A 23370-nucleotide genomic window follows, 5' to 3' on the forward strand; every position below is an offset into this window, starting at 1 on the left:
CAGAAGAGAAATTCCTTGAAAACGGCATCCCCAATTTAGTTTTTTCAGCTGGGCTCTGTCTTGCACCTTAATCACGGGCTTTTGAGTAGGGGTAACTTTTGGATGCATCTTTAATCCATCTAGGAGGGGTATCGAACTTTACTGGACAGGGCCCTTAGCAGGCTGATGTCACTTTGGAGTTGGCCCTGCCCTGCTGTGGGTCAGGTAGGTGACAGCCAGAAGTTCTTTCCAACCTATATCATCCAGTGATTCTGTAATGCTGTCATTCTGTCTGCAAGTGTTACAGCCATACACTTCAAATCAAGCTTGAAAATATTTTCCTTACTCTTTCAGATACCCTCAGCTTTTTCAAACAGCAGCAGCATTGGAGGGAGAGATGGGAACAAAACCATATGGCTGTCAGAAAAGTTTCTCGCCGCTCTGTCAGCAAGGAGCGATGGGTGGAGACGCTTGTGGTTGCAGACAGTAAGATGGTTGAATATCATGGAAGTGACCATGTGGAATCATATATCCTCACTATAATGAATATGGTATGTACAATATTTCCTTTTTTTAAATAGATAAATGAAACAAATTTAACTTGATTATGTTAATGATCACCTGGAAACATTGCTCACTGAAAGAAATGTAATATTCATCTATGTTCATTGGAACTTTGTACTTTAAAAGCATTTTTACCTTATATTTTGCATAAGTGTAATTTTTCTCTGGATTTTAAGTGAGAGAAGTTTCATAGCTATAAAAGCTAGCACTAATTTTTCCACTGAAATTCCCTGTCTTGTCCGGAACCTGTTGCTCATGGTGATTTCAGATTGGTAGCTACAGCAGCAGAGAGAAATGCTACAGTTTTAAGCATATGGATTCTTTCCCATGTCTGTGGATAGGAAAGGAACACAGGAGCCCACTGGAAACAGTAGTAGCTTAGCAAGAGCTAAAATACCAGTGTGTTACTGTTTTGGTCACAGATCCAAACAGTACCGTATGAGCTATTGTGAAGAAAGTTAACTCTGTCCCAGTTAAAACTAGTACAACTGTTCTTCCAGATAAGTGTCCTGTGTATAATACAAAGTCCATGCTGAAAAAAAAAAATAAATTTAACTTTCAATGTTTTCCTCTGTGGCAAGTTTGAAAATACACGTTCACCTGGGAAAAGCAGTAGCGTTTCATGAGACTGCCTACAGAGATGTCTTGTGTTATTGTCTGTATCATAGTTGATATCGACCTTGGAAAGTCTACTGAAGATGTCTTCTGTGTCGTTATCATGGTATGTGTGTAATATATGTGAAATTAATCATAGTTAATTCTAGCCATGGTAACCGATCTGTCACTCATGTTTATACAGTATGCTCCTGACTGTGTCCCAAGCAGTCTGTCTAGCTACTGAGGCAGTGAGCCTGATTAAACAGACACAAAGCTGATTTGAGCACGTGAGGTTTTGTCCACACAGAGAAAATATGTGGAATAAAACCCTGTCATAATCAGATTCAGGAACAAACAAGTCTTGACATTTTCTGTGCAGTCTGTACCTGAGATGTTAGGGTTACTCACAATGATTCAGTTTTTGGTTTAGTGCCTTGAAAAAGACCCATATCGAAATCAGACGTTTGTAAACGCAATTTTCACTTCATTTTGGTAATTTCTCCTTTAACAGTCTTCTCCAAAAGAGTTTTGAGCCAAACACAATCCTTTTTGTCCATTCATATTTCTTGTAATATATGGCATAGCTCACATATAGATAGGTTATGACTATCTTCCATTCCTATTACCTCTTCTCCTGCCTAATTGAGCATTGTGATGATGTTTCTGACGTTTAATATGGGTCAAATTTTTGCTGAGTTCAGTTCTTGCTCTTGTTTTATGTGGATTTTTTTAAAATGGATTCACTGTCTTTGCTTTTGTTCTTATCCTCTTCTGTGCTGTGAAAACACAACAGTATCCATCATTTAACTGATTTCTCTTTGCCTAGTACTGACTAATTTTTCCTTTGTGGTGGCAGAAGATGATTCTTATCAAATCAAAAGAGGATGATTTGATATGCTGGTTTTTTTGCACACTGAGTGGACCACTCCATCAGGGTTACGTGACTCGAGATACTGGGTTCTTTTCTGCTAGTCCTTTTTAAGAACACTGAAGTTCTTGAAATGGAAATGGACATAAAATAATCTTGTGTGTGCTTTTGCTCTTTAGTTTAGTAACTTTTGCCAAGTCCTGTATCATCACTCATTTGGCAGAGCTGCCCTTTGCAGTACTTCTAACACTTGTTGCATTTCAGTAAACTTTCAGTGAACTGCATTGAGGATTTAAAAAACAAAACAACACCCACACCTCAATATGAACAGTGTGCTTGAAGTAAATGTCATGTTTTCTCTCTAAAGTCCTGTTCTGCTATAGAGGAATCAGTTAATTTCATACCTCCTGGCTCTGGCACAGGTCACAGGGTTGTTCCATGATCCAAGCATTGGCAATGCAATTCACATTGTGCTGGTCCGGCTCATCCTCTTTGAGGAGGAGGAGGTAAGGTTTTTATTTTTCTCAAAATGTCAGTTAAAAAACTTGGGAGTTCAATGCATTGAGCCATGGTTATGGAGAGGAGGGTTTATTTGCTTAAAATAATCTGTTCATTTTACTCTTCTATTAGTCTTTGGCATGTCTGTTTTTAGAATAAATGCTGCCCTGGATAGTGGAGTATTTAGCTGATGACTGTGGTGGTTTGAGGCCAGAGGGCAGCTAAGCACCACACAGCTGTTCACTGACCCCTTCCCTCCCAGCATTGGGAAGGAAAAAATGAATCAAAAGGCTCAGAAATCGAGATAAGGACAGAGAGGGGTGGCTCACCCATTATGGTCACAGGCAAAGGACAGGCTTGTTAGGGGAAGAAAAGGACATCACTTTAATTCAAAACACTGACAAAAAACAACACTTAACAGACAGAGTGGGACAGTGAGAAGCATTACCATATCTTAAAAACACTTCCCCCCACCCCTCCCCTTTTCCCCCAGCCCAGTTTTGTTCCCAATATCTCTCCCTCCTACCCCAGCCGCGCAGGGCAGGGATGGGGCGTGCAGTCAGTCTGCCACTTCTTCTTCCAAGGCAGGGGGAAGCACTCCTCTGCGTTTTTCCTCCTGCTCCACATGGTTTGCCTCTTATGGGAGACAGTCCTCAACAAACTTTTACCATCGTGAGTCCTCCCCACAAGCTGCAGCTCTTCCTGAGATGCTCCAGCATGGGTCACCCCCACGTACAACAGTCCTCCCAGCACTGAACTACAACAGTGGAGGCTTCCTTTCCCATAGGGTCCTGGCCTTCTTTGGGCACAGCTGCCTGTTCTAGTGTGGGGTCCTCCACAGGCTGCAGGCAAAACACTGCTCCACCGGTGACCTTGATGGATGGCAGGGGGTTGGCCCTGCCGTCTCACCAGGGGATGCAAGGGGGCTCTCTGCTCTGGTGCACCTCCCCCCACTTCCTCCCCCCCTTCCTTCCACTGACCTCAGTTTTTGCATAGGTGTCCTTCTCATAACTCCTCCTCATAAGTCCCAACCTCCTCTCTGGTTGTTCTTGAATACATTATCACAGAGGTGCAGCCGCCGTTGCTAATTGCCTCAGCCTTGGCCAGAGATGGGTCCGACTTGGAGCCAGGGGAGCTTTGAGAAGTTTCTCACAGGGGCCATTGCTGTAGCCCCCTCCCCTGCTACGAAAAAGCCCGCCAGACAAACAGAGTACATGATTTAAGGTATTTCTGCATAAAATCACCAAGGAAATAATTAAAACAGGCAAATTAGGAGTGCGAAATGGAGTCTCCTCAGTGTCAAAAGAACATGGGATATAAGGAGGACTAGATGGGAAACAGATGTTAATGTGTGCATCATCACAACGAATCTAATTATCTAGCATTAACTGGAATGTGCTATAAATAATGCTAGAGTATTTGCAGGTCTCTGTAGAAGTAAATCTCTTATTGTGCAACTCAAACACACCTTTTTGATTTTAGATCTCTTTCAAAACAAAAAAATGAGGACTAATTAGATGCTGATTGCTGTAAACTAGATATATATTGGTAGTTTCCAATGTTTCTCATTTACAAATATGTTGCTACATGCTTAACTATGTGCTGATTGTCACCATTTTATAGTTATTTTAAAAACACTGTGCATGACATAGCTTGCTCTGACTGCAGGAACACATTAAGGGGGTTTTCTTAGTGACTTATGGACCAGATGGTCCCAGTGCTATAGAAGGCAGTGAACCAAACCATGGGGCCTGGCTGTGTCTTCTGAAATAGTTGTTAGGATAGACTCTCTCCTTATAGTTGTCAGTGTAAGAATAGGCTGGCCAAAAACTGTAGTTTTCATCTTAACAGAACAATTAGGACCTGAACCCATGGTGACCTCCAATTAAGATTACTTGCTAAATTTCTGTGACTGTTCCGTTAATAAACCATGGATACCTGTTCAGTTGAGCATGGCAGTGCTGGAAGCAGCAGTGTTGGGTATCTTTCAAAATTTGGTTTTAAGTTACCCAGAAATTACTATCTGGTAACAGTGTTATTTAGATGCTTTGTAAAAAGCATTGGTTAAATTGGGTAAACTGAGACAAGATACAGTGGATGTCCAAGATCAGAAATGAGAAAATATGTTTTTGAATTAATTTATTTTGCATACTTTGAATTTCAGAAGAAATTTCAGTAACTTGCATGTATACTATATAATAATAAGATGAGAAAGACACATCTATGACTGCCTTGTTTTTCTTTGGAATTGAAAAATACTGTGAAAACAGTATACCCTTAGAAGCATAATTGTTCCCTGGGCATGACATTGTTCACATAACATTGAGTGGCAACCTTGAGCATGAAGTCCCCCACTAATTAGTCTTTACCTTCCCTATAGAGGAAAACTTGCTTTCAAGAGAATATAAAATGCTTCTTTGAAATTTTCAATCAGTATTGGATCTTAAGTGAAGCTCACTTTCCAAAAAATATGTATATTTATGCATTTAATTTTTCCTTTAGCAGTACCAATTATAAAAATGTCAACATTTTAACTCAATATTCAATGTTAGTTAAATAGATGTTATTGCTTCTAATGATGGCCCAAGCTTTAGGCAAAAGCATAATCAATTACCTTTCAGAGATTACCCAGCTTCACAGCTAGCATCTCTGACATGTTATTGCAATGCAGTGTGGTCTTTACAATAATATTTTCCTTTATTTTCCATTAGCAAGGCTTGAAGATAGTTCACCATGCTGATAAGACACTTGCCAGTTTCTGCAAATGGCAGAAGAGTGTCAATCCCAAGAGTGACATCAACCCTACACACCACGATGTGGCCGTCCTTCTAACCAGGTATGACAGCAGTTCAGTGGCTGTGACTGACTATTGTTCAGTTCTGGTTTTTTGGTGATGGTAATTTTTTGTAGGCTTATGCTATCATTTAGTTCATCCTGCATATAACCAGTAAAATGGTCTGATGAAGACATGCTGTTTCTGAAACAGTGTTAATGCAGAAATAACCTAGTGTGAATGTGTGTGACACTCATACAGGCAGAGAATATGAGCTATGTGATAAAAACATGTGGTTAAAGTTAGACGTACTGTACCTTTTAAAGGAATAGTTTTTCACTTGTTTTCAAAGTACATATAACACTTCATGTATGCATGTGGGTGTTTTATTATAGTTGCATCTTAGTCAGGAAATTGAGATCTGTATGTCCCAAGCGATTAGCAATTTGCAGAGCTCAGGTAATTTTCCACACTTGTTCCTACCTCATTTTGTGCTCAGTCACTTGTCTATTCTTCTTTGAGGCAGTATACCAAATCAATGTAGCATGTAGATGAACAACTCTGTAATGACAAATCCTAAGTAATACACAGGTGCAACTGAGAATCCAGGAGTGTTTTGCGAACACAGTACCATTTATTTGTAGGCTTTAAAGTGTATGATTTTAAATATTATCTCCGTATTTAAGGAGACACAAATATTTTTTTATGTGTGAACAGGGGAGGCACAGAAAACTTAAAGGTGATGTCTGAAGTTACATAGGGAGTTTGTGGCAGGGCATGAAACAGAACTTCTACAGGTCCCTAAAAAAGGATCCAATCTGCATAGAAGTGAGAGAAGACATTGGTTCTAAAAAAAAAAGGTCCTAAGCTAAAGTCTATCAGGCAAAGAAAAACCCCAACACCAAAAAACCCCCTCAAGTGGTACAGTAAAGAAGAGAGTCCACAAATCTTAAGAATGAGAAAAAGAAGTCTCAAAATGATGTGTGGTTTACTTCTCCAAATAAACAGGCTTCAAACAGTTCACTTGAATGAAGCTGAGTTATGGTGAGTTTAATAAACCGTACCTCAAAACACTGTCAGAGGTGAAGATTTTAAAACTTTTTCTTACGCAGGTTGACAATAAATGTATGTATTTAGGCACTATAGCAATTTAAATATTGGCTACAAATTATAGTAGTATAATATGATAGTACCAGGACAAGTGCATGTTGTTGTTGCATATATGCTTGTAAAAGTGTTAATACTATGCTTTACTTAAAATGCAAATTAGTGCTGATACATTATAGGATGGAGACTTACGACCCAATGTAAGAGAGACTCTACAGTTGGTTTTAAACTCCTTTAATGGCATGCCTCTCTTCTGATTCTAGAAAGGACATTTGTGCTGGCATGAATCATCCTTGTGAAACCTTAGGTTTGTCTCATCTGTCAGGCATGTGTCAACCTCACAGAAGCTGTAACATCAATGAAGATTCTGGCCTTCCATTGGCTTTTACTATTGCTCATGAACTTGGACACAGGTATAGTTGAAAGTGAATGGGGACCTAGCTGAGTTTGATTTATTATTTATATATAATACTCAAATTGCCAGACAGGAACAAAACAAGGAGTGAGTTAATGTCTCTATTGCTAAAATCAGAACTGTGTTTGTTTTTTCTAAGCAAAGGAATAAGAAAAAGATTCTTAAGCCTTTGACTTTTGTTTATAACTATTCAGTCTGCCCCTTTTAACAGAGTCTACTAGGGCATTGTATCAGTATGAAATAATTAAGCTACAAAGAAGCGTCACTTAATTGTGCTAATTTTTCCAAACATATACTGAATTACTATGGAATTGCTATTACTTTAATCTTCAAATCATTTACATAAAACATACCTCTTTCATTATATCATTGTATTTCAATATTGCAGATTATCTAGAAACCATTTTTAATTCAAGCAGTTAAACTTCATAGAAATATCAGATCTTTGTTCTCCTTTCTGATGAACAAATAAAGTCACTTTTGGGCATTTCTTAATAACTGGTATCTTCTGTATATTAATGTTGCTGTTGTGGATACACTGAGGTAAAGTCAACTAAAGTTCCTGGGCATTTAGTTTTGGACACACCTAAACTTTTTTTGTGATTGGGTATGTTTGCTTGAAACTAGATTGTTCAGTATTTCCAATTTCCATGGGTGTTTTGGCTGGTTAGTTGATTTGTTAAACTCATCTGAAAAAATTCTGATTTTTTAATCTGTTTTGACACTGAGCTGTTTTCCCCAGGGTAGAGGCCTATCTCATGGATACTCCAGTTTGGCTATAATGCCTGCACTTTCCATCTGGACCATATTGCTTGGCTAGGTGATGTTCACTGCTGTGTCTACAATCACATTACTTTCATTATGCACCCAACCACCAGTCAGGATGAAGTCTGTATTTCCTGATGGGATATAATAATAATAATCTAATACAAAGATTGCTCAAGTATTGATACTGTCACCCATTAATTGGCCTTTATTCAACCCTTCAATTGCCAGAAAGGAAATAGTATAAGTAAATAATGCTGAAATCATTACAATTGGATCTGGGTGCTTTGGGTTTAGTTACTTGGTTCCCACAAGCTCTTGCTGACAGGGAGCTTTTTTCATTAACGCTAGTTATTAGAAGACACTTCTTCCTCATAGAGCTGTGTGTGACCTGCTCCTGGTCTAGCCTGGGTGGCTGGTAACTCACTGTCCTCTGGATGCTGTGAGACAGAGTACTGCTATACCTGCCTTTGCAGGAGTGATGCAGGGCCTTGCCTGTAAGAATTGTCTCCACAAAGAAAATTGAATGCTACATGGTTTGTTATTAACATGAAGGCATCCTTCCCTCAAGCCAGCTTAGAGTATGTATGTTAAAAAGTTCAAATATGGAAAATAAAAGTCTGTAAGACCAGGTTAACAAAAAATGAGAAGAAAGCCATGCACCCATTCCTTAGACGGATGCCAAAAGTCAACTCTTCCCCATACTGTCCCTCTAGATGTATGTCGTCTCCGGTGTCAACAGACCTTGTTCATGGAAAAGAGCCTGTCAATAAGGGGACACACTTGCTTTTATAGCTCAGACCCATTACTGAAGTTGATTCAGGCTGAATCATGCCCTGCTTTTGAAACATTTCAGTCCTGGTACAGTTCCCTTTTCCAGAAACAAAGTATTAAGTGGTTTGAACTCATTTTGTCTGATCTGTGACTGAATCATGACCTGAGTCAGTTTTCACTGCTTTTTCATACAAGGGCTTACACACATTCAGATGTTAAGAGTGTAGGTATCAACATCTTCATATATCAATATCTTTGTATATTATTATTTCAGATAATCTCCTTCACTATGAGAGGATGTGGATGCATGTATGTTTAATCACCTGAATCCCACCCAAAGTTTTTAATGTTTATGACTTTTACAAGTTGTTGAATATAAAAATCCCTTAATAAGTCAGAGAAGATGTAGAGAACCATGTTGGGAATACCTGCCATGGAAGTCTGTTTGTAAGGCACAGTTTGAGAAAGCTGAATAGGAAGAAGGACTGGAGGCTGGATGATAATTCACTGAACGTTCAGTAATTTGGAAAACAGTGTCTGTCTCAAAAGAGATTTGAAAAGAAACAAGCAGTAGAGATGTGATTCTAAGACAGTGTAAGACAGACTGTAACAAAGCCTGATCTTAGTTAAAGTGGTACAAGTTTGAAATAACTGGAATCTGAGAGCTAGGAAGCTCTTAGCTTTAGCAGCTTTAACATAACTGAGGTTTAAACTGTGATTCCTGGCCCAATTGTGCAATAGTTTTGACCCCTGAATATAGTCTCTGGCAGTTTGTTCTTTATTTTGTGCTGGACAGTATTTCTGTACATAACAGAAATGTTTGAAAGCCTGTTGCAGTGTAGATTTTTTTTGTAAGCTATGGGTCAGATCTGCTATATGCTTTTTTTCACAAAAAGGGGGAAGGAGCAACCTTAGTGTCTTTTTAAGCACGGTGTGGAACCATAGATAGGTGTTGTGGTACAGCCAATCAGCTGGAATTATTACATGTTGTTTTTTATCTCCAGTTTTGGTATCCAGCATGATGGAAAAGAGAATGACTGTGAGCCTGTTGGAAAGCGCCCATATATTATGTCTCGACAGTTGCAGTATGATCCTACTCCACTCACCTGGTCGCAGTGCAGCAAGGAATACATCACACGTTTCCTAGAGTGAGTGATCAGGTTGTAGCATTTCCCTGAAATTAGTACAAACGTGTATGAGATGTTTATGTGGAGTTTAAAGTAAATCCTGTATTGCTACATTACTGGATGTAGGTTTTTGTAGTGTGCTTGAGTTAATTCCCACAGAGGGCATACCCAAAGCTTATTGCTCACTTAGTATTTGGGAAAAGCTCTGCTATATTCTTGCTTTGTGGCAGTGAACTCATGTCTTGTCATATCAGCTCAGGTTTGGTGCAACCTGCAGCTTTTTGCAGTTATCAGGAAGAAAGAAGCCTTTCCATCAAGGACTCTGATGGAACATCATAAACCTTGCCTTTGGCCACAGTGACTTGTGCTTGACTTCAATGACTTGTTCAAATTTGTTATGTTCATTTTAAGAGCAGCAACATGGTATAACTTTAAGCAGAGGCTGTGGTGTGCTCTGAAGCGACTTTGCAAACAATAACAACCTTCCACTTTGAAAAGCTATATTTTGCCTTTGTAACCCTCCCTAAGTAGATGGAGTACTATTTGTTAGCAGCACTAAGATAAGCACTTAAGCTTATCTTAGCTGGAATCTGGAAGTACTGTTTCCAAAGGGTATCTGTATAGAAATGTCAAAAAAGTGTGGTCGTGGTTTTTTTTTTTTTAATATGCAGTTTTTGTGTTTTAGCCGCGGGTGGGGATTCTGTCTGGATGATGTCCCCCAAAAAGAAGTTCTAAAATCCCCAATCATTGCTCCTGGAGTGATTTATGATGTGCATCACCAGTGCCAGCTTCAGTATGGTTCCAATGCTACTTTCTGTGAAGATGTGGATGTAAGTGCTGTATTTTTTTTTTCATTCTCCTAATAAGAATTTAAGCTTCTTGAGCAGTGTGGAAGTGCAATCAGTGAACCTCAGCTGCTGACTACAAATGCAGCATGTTCAGAGTCTCATAAGCTAGATGTGCAGTGCAGGCACTGCCTAACGCTGTTTTAATTCCATTCTGCAGTTGTTGCACTGTTTGCCTTGTATTTTGCAAGACCTTTACTGGTCTGGCCAGGTATCTGTTGTTCTGCTGTCCTTCAGCACTGAAGTCATTTTTGTTTTAAACCTCTAATACTGATCTTAGGTAAATTATCAATGCAGCCTAAATCCCATTTAAAAAATCAAGATGTTTAAAGGTTATAGCATTCAAATGACCACATCATTCTGGGAACCAATCTTCAGTTCCAGGAACAGTTCTCTGAAGAAATCAGTGTCGTGCTCTCCTCCAGTATGTCCTTATTTTTCACACTCTTGATGGTCTAATTAACTAAAGGAAATCTCAGTCCATGTACCTTGAGGAATCTTTATTTTCATAGAATCAAAGAGTCATAGAATGGTTTGGGTTGGAAGGGACCTCAAAGATCATCTAGTTCCAACCCCCCTGCCATGGGCAGGGACACCTTCCACTAGACCAGGTTGCTCAAAGCCCCGTCCAACCTGGCCTTGAACACTGCCAGGGACTGGGCAGCCACAGCTTCTCTGGGCAACCTGTGCCAGTGTCTCACCACCCTCACAGTGAAGAATTTTTTCATTACATCTAATTAAATCTACCCTCTTTCAGTTTAAAACCATTGTCCCTCATCCTATCGCTATACTCCCTTATGAACGAGTCCCTCCCTCATAGGCTACAACAATGTCTCCCCAGAGCCTTCTCTTCTCCAGGCTGAACAACCCCAACTCTCTCAGCCTGTCCTCACAGGGGTGGTGTTCCAGCTCCCTGATCATCTTTGTGGCCTCTGCTGGACCTGCTCAAGCAGGTCCATGTCTTTCTTATGCTGGTGGCCCCTGGACACAGCACTGCAGGTGGGGTCTCAGGAGAGCAGAGCAGAGGAGGAGAATCCCCTCCCTCGAACTGCTGGCCACACTTCTCCTGATGCAGCCCAGGATACAGTTGACTTTCTGGCCTGTGAGCACACGTGGCTGGCTCAGTTAGTTTTCCATCGACCAATACTCCCAAGACCTTCTCTGCAGGGCTGCTCTCAGTCTCTTCATCCCTCAGCCTGTATTGATTCTGGGGATTGCCCTGACCCATGTGCAAGACCTTGCACTTGGCCTTGCTGAACTTCATGAGGTTCCCACAGGCCCACTTCTCCAGCCTGTCCAGGTCCCTCTGGATGGCACATCCCTTCCCTCCAGCATGTTGACCGCACCCCACAGCTTGGTGTTGTTGGCAAACTTGCTGAGGGTGCACTCGATCCACTGTCCCATGTTGCTGATCAAGATGTGAAACAGTACCAGTCCCAACACTGACCCCTGAGGAATGCCACTTGTCACTGCTCTCTACTTGGACATTGAGCCATTGACCACCACTCTTTCAGCCAGTTCCTTATCCACCGAGTGGTCCCTCAGTCAAATCCATGTCTCTCCAATTTAGAGACAAGGATGTCGTGTGGGACAGTGTCAGATGCTTTGCACAAATCCAGGTAGATGATGTCAGTTGCTCTTTTGTTCTTCCCATCAAACATGAGATTTTGATGTGGAAATATGTAATTTATAAAGTTCCCTGGGGTTTGTTTCCCAGCACAGCAAAACATTTGTTTTGTGGAGATGCAAAGGAGCAGTATAGTCACAGCAGCACAACTCACTACAAAAGCTAGAAGCCATAGCAGTGTAACAGGTTATATTAGCTAAGGTGCAGTGGTATGGTGTTTTAACTGTACCTTGCATGTTCAGAGGTATTTGGCTCCATGCAGCTATTTTCTACATAGAACAGTTCAGAAACAGTTGTTTCAAGTGCTAATCTAGCAAAGTGATCACTAATTTTTGCTGTGTTTTGAGCAGCAATATGCAGAAAACTTTGCAGACAGCATCCAGCTTGCTCCCCCTGTTAAACAGGACTCTGGCAGAAGTGGCATTATGGCTATCAGCAGTGCTGGAGTGTTTTTTAGGCAAGGTGTTGTGCACAGCTGTGGATTGGGGACTGCTGATGTTGACTGTTTATTCCATTCAGATAATTATGTGTATCTTCATCTACCCTTGAGTTAGAGAGATTATTTCTGATGAATCTTCTCAGCCTTAATAGATAACATGATTACCAATGTTGAACTGCAACTGCTGAATCTGAAGCAGGTATTGAAAGATTGCATTCATTACCTGCTGTTCCAGTTTCCTCAGTTACTGTAATTTGTCTGTTGGTACAGATAGAAAATTAAAGTGTAACTTTGCAGTATTGGTTCATTCTATCTGTCCTGGGATTTGAATCCAGTAGGCCTTTACATTCAACATCTCCTGATTAACTAATTTTACAGCTAGACATACATCAGAAAATTAATTGGTATCATCTCATTTTGGCTTTTACTGGAAGGCCTATGTTTTGCAGGTAGCTGCACTGGCAAAGAAAGCAATTGTGAATACTACAGTCTGCCTGGCATGCTGAATGATTGCTATAGTCATTTTGTGTAAGAGGTGTGACTGTTCTTTGCCTTTCCCCTGTTTCCTTAAGAGTGTCTCACTGACCAGGCTACATTTGTTCTGTAACTTTTAACGTCTGACTGAATTCAATCCACGGAGTCTTTCTGAGAGAAGAATCTGCATTTAGCTGAAGATGCCAAGGCTTTAGTGATTACACTTAGCAAAGACTGAGGTTTAGAATTCAGGTAGTGGTTCCCACAAACCATTTAGGTAGTAAGTCCTCTAAGCATCTTGTGAAGTACATAAATATTGTCCCTCTAATAAGGAAAAGAAAAACAAAATACAACTTAGGGGGAGGAATTTTCCAAGTGGTAGGTAGATCCATAGCTTCCTATGGGACAGGCCATTGGAGCTCAAAAACCTTATCTTATTGCCCTCTCTTTATCTCCAAAACTTCCATTGACTTCAGTGAAACTGGGTTTTTTTGGACTTCACTTTGAGACACAGACCCTGATCTCATAGACTGGGTGGAAAGTGTATACTGTATTGCTGATGATAAAAATCACTTGCCTTGCCTTGCAGCGTGTCCATGGGAGAGTCATGAATTTCTGGCTGTTATCTGCAAAAGCATACAGTAAACAGGGCTTTTTCTTGTACTGTTTTTATTCCAGTATTCTGAAAGATGGAAAAAAGCTCTGGTACATGGAGATCAATATGGAAAGATTCTCACAAAGCTAAAGAATTTCCTTTGTAAACTCTTGACTTTGAAATCTATGAATGCATCTTACAAAAATGTAACTGTCAGTGGAAAGTCGTGTTTGATTTCTGTGCCTTTCTCTATTTGAAGCGCAGTGCAGGAGAGCACTTTATACACTAAAAAGCACAAAACATATTCTATATACCAGAGTTAAAATATAAGAATTAATTTAATAATGAAAGAAAATTTATCAGCCAGAACATGTGGGTAGCTCTGTCTTAAGAACCTGACAACGGTGGCTTCACAAAGAGTTGCTAAGTATTGCTGCTCTCGAACTACAAACAGGGAACTGCAAACCAAACTTTGACTTGTATACTTTGCCTGAAAGCAGCTAAATGAGCCAAGGTGCAATGCCCCAGACATTGTATTCCAACTGGAGATTCGGAGTGCTTTGAGATGTTTTGTACTATCAGCTTTCTTTCCAGTGTTCTAGATAAAAACCAAGGTGAACACACAATGTAGGAAGTAAATAAAAGGCAACTCTCTCAAAACAGACTGTGCCCAAGCTTAGCTATTTTATATAGAAGCAGGTCAGAAACTAGCAGCCAAGTTTTACATTTTATACTTGGCCAAATGTTGCTGCTAGCTCTTTGGGGCTGGAGTTTTGTAAGTACCCTGTTTCTGTGTTGACTCCCAAACCTGGCATGTTGCTTGCTCTGAGAATCCTGGTGGGATCCTTCTTACCAGGTCCTTTCTCTGATGACATTCACAGCTGTCCCTGTTTCACAGGTGAGTGCTGCCAGCTCTGCTCCCTCTCCCAGTGCCGAATGCTGCAGTTCAAACACCTTCAGCCAAGACCTGGTCCAGAGCCCCTGGGTTTTTGCTTCTGCTGTTCCAGTTGGGAGTGCAGTCTTTCTGACACCCCCAGCTTGGAAGTGGTCTTCCACACAAAGCCCTGCTCATACAGGAATTCCCAAGCATGCAGGGCTTTTGTGTTTCAACCAAAGGAGAAGCTGGTGTGCATGTGAACTGAGGGTTGGGAATAGCCCTTGATGTTTGTCCTCACTCTTTAGAGAATAGTTCTGATGGAGTGAAGAAGACTTGTTATAAGGTAGCTGTAAAGTTTCTTGCACTGCCAGCTTTGTTGATTCTCAAGAGTTTGTGTCCTTTCTGTGGAGTTGACCACTACACATGGAGCAGCAGCTGTTAAAAGGTGTGCTTTACTGGCAATGTCCTGCATTAAACTGGTACCAGTTTCTGAGTAACTTATGCAAGCATTCACTAAGCAGTTCCCTTACTATGCCCAGTGCACTAGGCTTTTTTCTCTCCCAGCTAGCCTGGGCTGCTTTTAGATCATTCCCTTGCTGTCTGCCTGGCTCATGTTTTAAGAGGCCTGTTTTTTGATCTCTTTTTCCTCATCCAGTTTTGGCACCTCCATGAATATTAACCTAGCTGTTGTGCTTGGAGACATGATGGTGTTTTTACTTACCTGGCTGGCTTCTCTGACCTTCTTTGATTTCACTGTATGTTTTCAGGCAGAGAGCAATGCAAAATTGAACATTGTATTCATTAGTACTCATCAAATGAAAATAATACAAACTCTGTTCACCTTCGCTATAAACAGTAGTGCCCAAACTTCATAAAGCCATTTCTTCTGTGTGTAGCTGAGAGCCCATGACGAGAATATTGGAACTCACTCAGATAATTCACTTGATAGATTCACCATTTTGTATTTGTCAAATAGCCCCACCTTGTACAGTAATGAGGAGTACCTAATTTGGACCCTTGGTGTGTCCTAACTTGTGGAAAACCCTGAACACCTGTCTCTGAAATTACAGCCCTTATAAGGCTTTGTAAATAGATGTACAAAACTGTGGGACACTTTTGAAAATCTTGACCATAGGAGTTCAGCTCTGCTTCAGACTGCTGCAGTTTTCTTTCTTTTCCAGAACCTTTGCCAAACACTCTGGTGCTCGGTGAAAGGCTCCTGCCGTTCCAAACTGGATGCAGCTGCGGATGGAACTCGATGTGGAGAAAACAAGGTGACTGTGAGCCGTGCTGCCTGCAAGCTGCACTACCTGCAGAAGGGCAGCAGAGGAGCCATGAGTAGCTCTGCCATTGTTCAACGTGAAAGAGGGGCATCCTGTGACATCTCCATTTACACGTCTACCTAAATTTTCAATCTTCTGAGACTGAAATAACAAATGATTCACAGTAACATTTTCCTGCTATAATGATCTTAAGCTGTTTGTCCTTTCTCTCTTCAGTGGTGCTTCTCTGGTGAGTGCATTATGGTAGGCAAGACTCCTGAAGCAATCCATGGCGGATGGGGCATTTGGTCGTCCTGGTCCCATTGCACAAGGACATGTGGGGCAGGAGTTCAGAGCGCAGAGAGACCATGTGATAACCCAGAGTAAGCTGAGTGCACAATCTTTTTTTACCTTTTATTCAAGATCTTTGAGGTACTTATGACATTGGAAACTCTTTTGTATGAGGCTGTTATCACGAGGTGCCACAGCAAGACAGACACTGAACACCTTTTCTTCCCAGTCAAGCATATGTTTGTGAAATTCAGTTGGCTCACCTTTTAGAATCATTGTCTTGTTCTTTAATCCTTACCCTCCATGGAGCTTGTTTCTACACAAAATGAAACAATCCTGTTCAAGTAATAGAAATGTTGCTTTAATACTACTGGCATGAATAAATAAATATCCTCAAATACCAGATAAGAACAATAACTAGCAGTCTGTTCCTGAGGGAAATCAAGGACTGACCTTTCATGTTTTGTTCTAGCCATCAGTTTTGTTTAAGCTTCAGACACATGAGTTCATAGGTACAGAAAATGAAAGGCAGCATTTTCTAATACATATCTGAGTTTATAAAGACCCTACGTCTCATTTTTCAGAAATCACTAAGAGGGTGCCTAACAGCAGAAATCACTTGACTTTTCTGAAAGAAGTGTCAAACATTCTGGAAAATATGGTATTTTGGGGGAGTTCATTTAGTAAGGTAATTTGTTGTGAGTTCAGCTGAACAATGTACCCAGCACTTCTTTGAGATACAGGGTTTGTCTAGATCTCTGTGCTCCATACTGACATATTTGGGTACTTGAACATGTAAACGGTATTTCTACCCTGTCAAGGATTCAGATTCATCTTGTTATCACATTGGAACCTGAAAGATATTGCTCTTTTGAAACTATTTTTTACAAAGAATCTCAAGTCCCAGTTTCAATGTTCCTTTTCTAGACCACAGTTTGGAGGAGACTACTGCACTGGAGAAAGGAAACGTTATCGCATGTGTAATATTAGCCCTTGCCGCAAAGGCTTGCCGACCTTTCGTCAGATGCAGTGCAGTGAATTTGATACAGTTCCCTACCAGAATGAATTCTACCACTGGGTTCCCGTTTATAACACAGGTACGAAGCTACAAATTTTTGAGTATCTTGTATAAAAAGTAAAATTTGCAGACCTATGAGAAATCTCTATGAGGGCAAGAAGTCACTGAATTATGAGTCTTTTAATTAGAGAAAAGACTCTGGTGTGCCTCTGTATGCAGGTGTGCCTTTTATGTATACACAAAGGCAATGGTTCTCCACTATACGTAAATGTTTTTGCAAAACTTTAGTGATAATGACTGTGAGTGTATGTAGCCCAGTTCCTGGAAAGATACTGCACTAAGAAAAGCTATTGAAGTCACATCTACACTGATTGTTTGGAATAGACCTAAACCATCTTTTCCAGTGTCAACCGCAGACCAAGAAGTACAGTAGTGTAGTGTAGAGCTGCATGTTTGAGTCTGCAGGCATCACTGTACGCAATAAGCAGAGCTATTCTGCTGCACAACTGTGGCTTTACTACTTCCAAACTCAGATCTCCATGGTAAGTATACCTGCCACCACACAAGTAATACCTCAACAGGTTTAGTATCATACTGCCCTGTATTGTAGACAGAATCAATGCCTCTGCCTTATAACTTGCTTTGTAACAGCTAGTTACTAAATACAGGGGCAATAGATATTACCATGCACTTTGATTCTTGGTGTATGCATGTAAGGAGTAGATTATCCAGTAGAAGCTAGCTAAGTTTTATAATGAAAAAATAGTTAGGAAAGTGAAGCTTAAGAATCAACTTTCAATTTTGTTTGCCAGTAGTATTTTTCAGCATATTAATTGCATTTTCACAGTTGTTAGCAGTTCTGAGTAGGTTTCCCAAATTTCAACTACTGTTTCAATCTCATCTAATAAATACACCATTGAAGATGAATCTGGATTGGACAGACTTCCAGGAAAATTTCTCATGAAAGAAAATATGGTTGATAGAAAAAGACTTCTTCAGGACTCCCAGTAAAACAAACCATGGTAAATGGTAACAGCCTAAGCCTTAGTCCAAAGCCAAACTCATAAGCTGTTTTCTGCAGTCATCTGTCACTGAAATTGGGATTCCAATCCTCTCTGTTACTCACATGTACCACTGCAGAGTACAGCCTCAGTTCTGTTCATGTCCTCTCTAGGGCAGTGGTACAGAACTGGTAGTTCTGCATGTGCATTTGTTGCAGAAGGTCTGCTTTTAAAGGTCATTAAGAATCATGAATCAAATGCTTCCTGCAGACTGGAAGGCAGGCCTACGGTGGGTACATGACATGCTTCAAATAGAGATAATTGGAGCTTTACAGACAAACCACTTATTCTTAAAATGCTGGGTTGTTGAGCCTGATATATTTCATCTGGAACATCCTGGGTTTCAGTGACCTTTTGCAAAAGCCTTCAAATACCAAGCGAATATTTTTTTCTATGGCTTAAAAAGCTTTTTGACTGTTTTCACCTGTTTTCTTGACAGCCTAGACTTAGATATCTCCCTCATGACCTGTGAGGTCCTTAATGTTTACAGCTTCAATCTTACATACCATTAACAGCATTTGAAGTGTTTTCTTACCCTAACTTACAAAAATTCTGGCTTCCTCAGCTAGGCAGGCTCTCCTGAGAATACTCATCTAGACAGGGAGTTGGCCAAATCCTGTGCTGATCCTCCATCATTGTTTGATTGAGGGTGGGTGGCTATCATGGGCACACTACTTCCAGTTTTATCCGGCCAGTGTTACCTTCAGCACTGAAGTAGAACCATAGAATCATAGAACTGTAGAATGGTTTAGGTTGGAAGGGATCTCAAAGATCATCTAGTTCCAACCCCCCTGCCATGGGCAGGGACACCTTCCACTAGACCAGGTTGCTCAAAGCCCCGTCCAACCTGGCCTTGAACACTGCCAGGGACTGGGCAGCCACAGCTTCTCTGGGCAACCTGTGCCAGTGTCTCACCACCCTCACAGTGAAGAATTTTTTCCTTACATCTAATTAAATCTACCCTCTTTCAGTTTAAAACCATTGTCCCTCATCCTATCGCTATACTCCCTTATGAACGAGTCCCTCCCTCATAGGCTACAACAATGTCTCCCCAGAGCCTTCTCTTCTCCAGGCTGAACAACCCCAACTCTCTCAGCCTGTCCTCACAGGGGTGGTGCTCCAGCCCCCTGATCATCTTTGTGGCCTCTGCCGGACCTGCTCAAGCAGGTCCATGTCTTTCTTATGCTGGTGGCCCCAGAGCTGGACACAGCACTGCAGGTGGGGTCTCAGGAGAGCAGAGCAGAGGAGGAGAATCCCCTCCCTCGAACTGCTGGCCACACTTCTCCTGATGCAGCCCAGGATACAGTTGACTTTCTGGCCTGTGAGCACACGTGGCTGGCTCAGTCAGTTTTCCATCGACCAATACTCCCAAGTCCTTCTCTGCAGGGCTGCTCTCAGTCTCTTCATCCCTCAGCCTGTATTGATTCTGGGGATTGCCCTGACCCATGTGCAAGACCTTGCACTTGGCCTTGCTGAACTTCATGAGGTTCACACAGGCCCACTTCTCCAGCCTGTCCAGGTCCCTCTGATGGCACATCCCTTCCCTCCACTGTGTTGACTGCACCCCACAGCTTGGTGTTGTTGGCAAACTTGCTGAGGGTGTACTCAATCCCACTGTCCATGTTGCTGACCAAGATGTAAAACAGGGCCAGTCCCAATACTGACCCCTGAGGAATGCCACTTGTCACTGCTCTCCTGGTGCTTAGATCTAAGGGGTTTCCTCACATCTCAGTTTTATGTTTTCTTTCATCTTCCATTGGTTGCTAAAGGTATCCCGGGCAAGATAGCTTCAAATAGATTCACAAAACAGTGCGCTTTCTGTGAGATGGAGCAGTTTGAACCTTTCTTGTGTTTGTCCTAAACAAACAAAGACTTTAAACAAAAGCAAAACAAAAGCCTCTTCTAAATCTCACACAAAAAAGAGCTGGTGTTTCAGATCTCTGGAGAGTTAATCACCATGTCCACCACATATATACCAACCTTTGTCAGTTTACACCAGCTTCCCTTACTTTTCCCCTTAACTGGTGTAATCCAGTTTCAAAGACTTTTCACAGCACTCTGTTACTACTTTAGCTTGCTGCCAAGAAGGCTTTGATTTGTGTTTTATTATCAGACATTTTAAATCCTCGTGTGCTGTCCATGGGATATTCAGGGAAAAGAAGGTATCATGAAGCTTTCCCCAACCCTCAGTGCATGTAACAGTTTTTGTGTGGAAGTGTCTAGTTGAGGAGATGAAACCCTGAGCTAGCCATTTTGTGACATTTTAGACTTCTTTAGTTCCTTCATCCTGCTGGAAAAACAGTAAGTGATCTAGATGGTAACAATTCCCTCTCCTGGCTTTAATTTCATAGCTTACATAAGTTCTAATGAATGTCACATAATTAAACACTGTCATTGTGTCCTTTTCTGTTGTGTAAATTGTACCTTCACAGGAGGACAAAGACTCTTTTTTGAATAGCTTATGATTTAATAAAAGGTGAGATGCAACAAGCAGCTTTAACAAGTAACATAGCAGAAAAGCAGTGAATTACATCTCGCTGTTACCTGGACTAACTATGTTTAATATTTCAACTGAGATTTTTCCCTTCTGTTTTAAATGAGTTTGGGCCTGTTGGGGAACTTGCATAGTCCTATAGTGGATTTGCCCTGGAGCACAGAAACCCATGCGCTCACACTGGAGCACCTGGGTATCCTGGGAGTCTCAACATGATGGGGACTTCAGGTTCAAGGGTGGCTAAAGCATCCAGCAGCTCTGACCAGGATATTTTCTGAATTGTTCTCATGACCTAGGCCCCTACTTCAACACTTTAGTCAGACTTCGGTGCTAATCTACTTGTCTTGCCATCAGGCTGACCCCACATTTATTTACTGATTTTGTACCTTTTGACAAATTACATTTATCTGAATCTGATAGCTTCTCAGGGCTTAACTTCCATGTAGTAAGTATGAGTTCTACACTGAAGCATATAAATACCTGTCTTTTCTCAATCAGTGCTAGGATCATCTCATGTACTGGCAGATAGGGGTTATGTTGCTAAAGTGTTTTAAATTCCATATTTCTTCCAAAATATGTCTGTCTATCAAGTAAGATTTGTACTGATACAGTCACAGGGACTGAGCTAACAGCATGAGATAATGTTTCTGCTGCCACTGCTTTAAAATTAAACTTTCCTTTGGAGTTCCGAGTTTGGTTAAAGTGCTAAAGTAGCTCCACCTCAGCTTTTTTCCCCTGTTTTGTCCATGTTTGGTCATTGTCTTTTCTAATTTTCTTTGATTTGGATTTCCTCATCCAGTTTTGAGTTCTTGCAGAGTTGAGTGTTTGAAGAGGCCCACCTCTTTCCTGCCTTGTAAAGTAGGAAAAAAATGAAGCCTTATCTTCTGCTGGCAGACACATTAATCACATCCTTCTCAGTCAGGTTAAGCTGGATCCTTCCTGCATGTGAACTCGTGGGAGTAAGCTGCAAGGGCAAGAAATTTAAATTGTGAAGGGAATATGTTCCTTTCTAGTTATCTTCATGTTGTTCTGTTTACACTTGGTGAATCTGAACTCTGTTATAATATACACAGGGGAAAAAAATTATATGCCTGAATTTTAGGATTTTTACTCAACTTTGCTGGCTTGCTTCCTCAGTCCCATTCTGATTCCAAATAAGTCACTGGGAGCTTATGGGAGCTCTGTGGCTTGGGTTTCCATTACATCTGGATTTCTTCTATGTATTCGAGGATTGATCTTGTCCCTGTTGACAAGCCACATCAGTGTAATTTTGGTGCAGAATATGGGCATTATGGATAAAAAACAGGATGTAATTTTTCTAGGCTGCTGAGTGTTGGTGACACCTCAACTAAAATCTTATGTCCAGCTAGGAGTAATGCACTGCCAGAGGGATGCAGCCAAACTGGAGGAGGTTTACAGGAGAGCAACGTGGAAGTCAAATGATTTGGAAAACATAGTTTATGGGAAGGGTTGTGAAAAAAGTTTTGCTCTAGAAAAAGAAGATGGAGTGGGTTAAATGCCTAGTACTTGGAAGATAATTTCTCCTTAGTATATAGCATACATATCCCTGAGCTATTAGAGATAGAGGCTAGCAAGACTGCATGGCTCAGGTCTGGAAGAAGCTGTCAAGATCCACACAGATGTGTGCCCTTGTTAACTGACTTTGAAGAGCAGGACCCTGTGGTCTTATCAGCTCAGTTTGAATGTAGCTCTTCTGCTTTCAAACTTGGATTTGGCATCAAGTTTTCTGTCACTGTACTTCATACTGCAACTTCCCATCCTCTCGACTCAAGCAGTACAGGAATCCCCAGAGACAGCTGGATCCAGCAGTTCTTCATGTCCATGAAAGGTTGAACAAGCAGCCAAAACAGCACAAGGGAACTTTTAGGTTACACATTATGGAATCTTCTTGGCCATATGGGTAGTTAAACATTACAGCAGGTTACCTAGAGAGTTTGAGGAATGAGTATTATCATTGTTGATGTAAATACAGTCTAAGCAGGAGCATTGATCCTACTTTGATCCTACAGGGCTTTGATCCTACTTTGGTATGGAAGGATGGGTAAAACCGTGTAGGCTTTACCAAGGCAGAAGTCAGCTCTGTTCAAAGGAACTCAGTGTGCTTTTTATGAACAAAGATTGTGTGAGAGCATGCTCATTACTAAGTGTTCACAGACTGGGTCTAGTATTCCATGCATATGCTGGATTGCAAGAATTTCTGTATATTTTGGCCTAAAAGTTACTAAGATGACATCGTTTTTGTTAAAGTCTCATCATGAACTAATGCTGAAGTAACTGAACCTAACCCAGCTGCTTTAGTGAATTCCTTCTGAGCAACCCTAATGTTCATATTGATCTGTTTAGATTTTCAGGACTGAAATCAGATTTAGAGAATCTGAATTCCATGCCTGTCTTTGCTTTCAAGTTCATCCATCATTTTGGGAAATGTATTTATTTTCCTTGTGTGTCAGTTCTCTATCTGAAAATAGGAGATAAAAGTACTTTCTACATCTGTATCTATTTTGTGTTTAAAATGTTAGACTTTTTGAGGACAGTGGCTGATTCTGGTATGGTTTATTTACAGTCCTAGAATAATGGAGCCCTGATCTTTTGCCAGGTCTCTGAGTTCAGCTGTAAAAAAATAGTAATGACAGATAAGTAAATAATTTTAGAAAATGAATGGCTAATACAGTGCTAGGAATATTTCCTCAGTGGTTCCCTAACCAGCCTTCTGTGCAGATGAAATATCAAAATAACTTGAAGAATGATGGCAGGAGTATAAATACTGGATAGGACTGAGTTGGGGGGAGGGAGCAATGTCCTCTCAGTTCCAGTGGGGCTCAGTATAAACCGATAGGAAGAAAAGCAATACAAAATTTGTGGGTACAGGTAGGATCTAATTTTAGATCAGTTACTACAA

General features: G+C 40.9%; 1 protein-coding gene across 1 annotated transcript in view; it reads left to right on the forward strand.

Moving 5' to 3' along the window:
- Positions 1 to 23370, forward strand: part of ADAMTS12 (ADAM metallopeptidase with thrombospondin type 1 motif 12) — a 172552-nt gene that overhangs the window by 91672 nt on the left and 57510 nt on the right. The window contains exons 4-12 of the mRNA XM_074855397.1: positions 334 to 530; positions 2431 to 2514; positions 5218 to 5342; positions 6650 to 6799; positions 9345 to 9488; positions 10153 to 10297; positions 15506 to 15598; positions 15824 to 15969; positions 16805 to 16974. Of these exons, the coding sequence (XP_074711498.1) occupies positions 334 to 530; positions 2431 to 2514; positions 5218 to 5342; positions 6650 to 6799; positions 9345 to 9488; positions 10153 to 10297; positions 15506 to 15598; positions 15824 to 15969; positions 16805 to 16974 (1254 nt within the window). The remainder of the gene's footprint in view (positions 1 to 333; positions 531 to 2430; positions 2515 to 5217; positions 5343 to 6649; positions 6800 to 9344; positions 9489 to 10152; positions 10298 to 15505; positions 15599 to 15823; positions 15970 to 16804; positions 16975 to 23370) is intronic.

This window comes from Strix uralensis, chromosome Z (assembly GCF_047716275.1).
Source record: "Strix uralensis isolate ZFMK-TIS-50842 chromosome Z, bStrUra1, whole genome shotgun sequence".
In the NCBI taxonomy this organism is placed as follows: Eukaryota; Metazoa; Chordata; class Aves; order Strigiformes; family Strigidae; genus Strix; species Strix uralensis.